General features: G+C 45.1%; 1 protein-coding gene across 1 annotated transcript; it reads right to left on the bottom strand.

Annotated features, from left to right (window-relative positions):
• On the bottom strand, window positions 1-1,854 carry LOC104590532 (uncharacterized). Its single transcript, XM_010249243.3, has one exon. It carries the CDS (start codon window positions 1,785-1,787, stop codon window positions 654-656), a length of 1,134 nt encoding a protein of 377 aa, XP_010247545.1. The 5' UTR covers window positions 1,788-1,854; the 3' UTR covers window positions 1-653.
• Between the last annotated feature and the right edge of the window lie 237 nt (window positions 1,855-2,091).

Here is a 2,091-nt window from a genome sequence, read left to right on the forward strand (position 1 = left end):
ACGCGGTGGTCCATTCACAACCCTACTGGGTGTGAGGTCAGGTCAATAATCAATTTCACCGGTGAGTGATGGTTAATGTGTAATTTTATTTTTCACAAAAAAAAAAAAACAGTTACACCAGAATAATTATACTTTTTACTACCGGATGCAGTTGGACGAGTTGCGCAGTCTAAACTATTTATTTTTGTTACTTCGTTCATGTAACAATTGGTTAACCTGAAACAGGCTTCTGTCCAACAGAATAATTAACTCCCCATGAAACAAGCTTGAGTCCAACAGAATAATTAACAATGGGTTAATCTGAAAAGCAGTAGATTTGAAGAATGGCATGAAGTATTCAACTATTACGAGAAAAATAATAATAAACTTTGATAGTATAATTTTACATATATACTGATCAGGACGGATTTGGTATTACAAAGAATGAATATAGTACTTGATAGCAAATCAAGGACTTACCTAAAAGTGTTTTTATCCTACAATGTTCAAATGAATAAATTAATAATCGTAAATTTTGTTGAGCCGGATTGGGCGGACGAGAGTCCTTACTCCTTACTTCCTTCAAGATTTGTTTACTTGGCGGATTGGGACGAGTGTCCTTACTTTCTCGATTCCGTCAGGTCTTGGACTAGAATCCTTAATACCTCAAGTGTTTAAGCATTGCTGAAACCATGATCTGCACCAGGGCATGGACCAGAGTTTTTGATGCCTCCTAGAGTTTGATAGTTGGTGAAACTGTGACCGGCCCCAGGGCTTGGACCGGAGTTTTTGATGCCACCGAAGGTTTGAGAGTTGGTGAAACTATGATCTCCGCCAGGGCTTGGACCGGAGTTCTTGATGCCTCCAAGGGTTTGAGAGTTGGTGTAACTATGACCTGCACCAGGACTTGGACCGGAGTTCTTGATGCCACCAAGGGTTTGAGAGTTGGTGAAACTGTGACCTCCACCAGGGCTTGGACCGGAATCCTTGATGCCTCCAAGGGTTTGAGAGTTGGTGTAACTGTGACCTGCACCGGGGCTTGGACCAGAATCCTTGATGCCTCCAAGGGTTTGAGAATTGGTGTAGCTGTGACCTGCACCAGGGCTTGGACCAGATTCCTTGATGCCTCCAAGGGTTAGAGAGTTGGCGAAACTGCGACCTCCACCAGCGCTTGGACTGGAATCCTTGATGCCTCCAAGGGTTTTAGAGTTGGTGTAACTATGACCTGCACCGGGGCTTGGACCAGAATCCTTGATGCCTCCAAGGGTTTGAGAATTGGTGTAACTGTGACCTGCACCAGGGCTTGGACCAGAATCCTTGATGCTTCCAAGGGTTTGAGAGTTGGCGAAACTGTGACCTACGCCAGGGCTTGGACCGGAATCCTTGATGCCTCCAAGGGTTTGAGAGTTGGTGTAACTGTGACCTGCACCAGGGCTTGGGCCAGAATCCTTCATATTTCCAAGGGTGAACTTGTGACCTATCCCAGGGCTGGGACCTGAGTTCTTAATGCTGCCAAGAGTGTGAGAGTTGGTGAACTTGTGACCAACACCAGGACTAGGATCAGAGTTCTTAATCCCTCCAAGAACGTGAGCATTTCCAAATTTGTGGCCTTCACCGGGGCTAGATCCTGAATTCTTGACCGCCCCAATTCGAGACAGTCCGTCTGTGAATCCCTCAGAGAATGGACTAGCAAAACTACCCGACTTCAAAATATTGAATGGCCGGGCTTGAGTTAAGAATGTAGAGCTCGGCGGCAGTAGCAGAAGAAGAAATAATTGGAGGAACGTGAACGCGAGCAGTCTAGCCATGTTGTATGGGGTAATGGGTTAGTTAACTGCAGCGAGGATTACAAATGCGTTGTGTTTGCTCTTAAGCTTTGTATGATGTTCGAAGTAGGTTGTATGCATGGCTTCGTATTTATAGTATGGTTTAGTTTGACTAGAGATGAAAGAAGTCCACCGTCAAACCACGAGAGAGTTGTGTCCTTGTGTCTTTCGTCAGCTCTGATATATGAGAGGAACCATCAGGGGAGCTTCGGAGATTCATACTTGCATCGATTAAAGAGGAAAACATGCGTACTAAACAGAGGAAAGGAGAGAAGGTGGATGGCTT

The sequence above is a fragment of the Nelumbo nucifera genome, chromosome 1, assembly GCF_055504915.1.
Source record: "Nelumbo nucifera cultivar China Antique chromosome 1, China Antique-T2T, whole genome shotgun sequence".
In the NCBI taxonomy this organism is placed as follows: domain Eukaryota; kingdom Viridiplantae; phylum Streptophyta; class Magnoliopsida; order Proteales; family Nelumbonaceae; genus Nelumbo; species Nelumbo nucifera.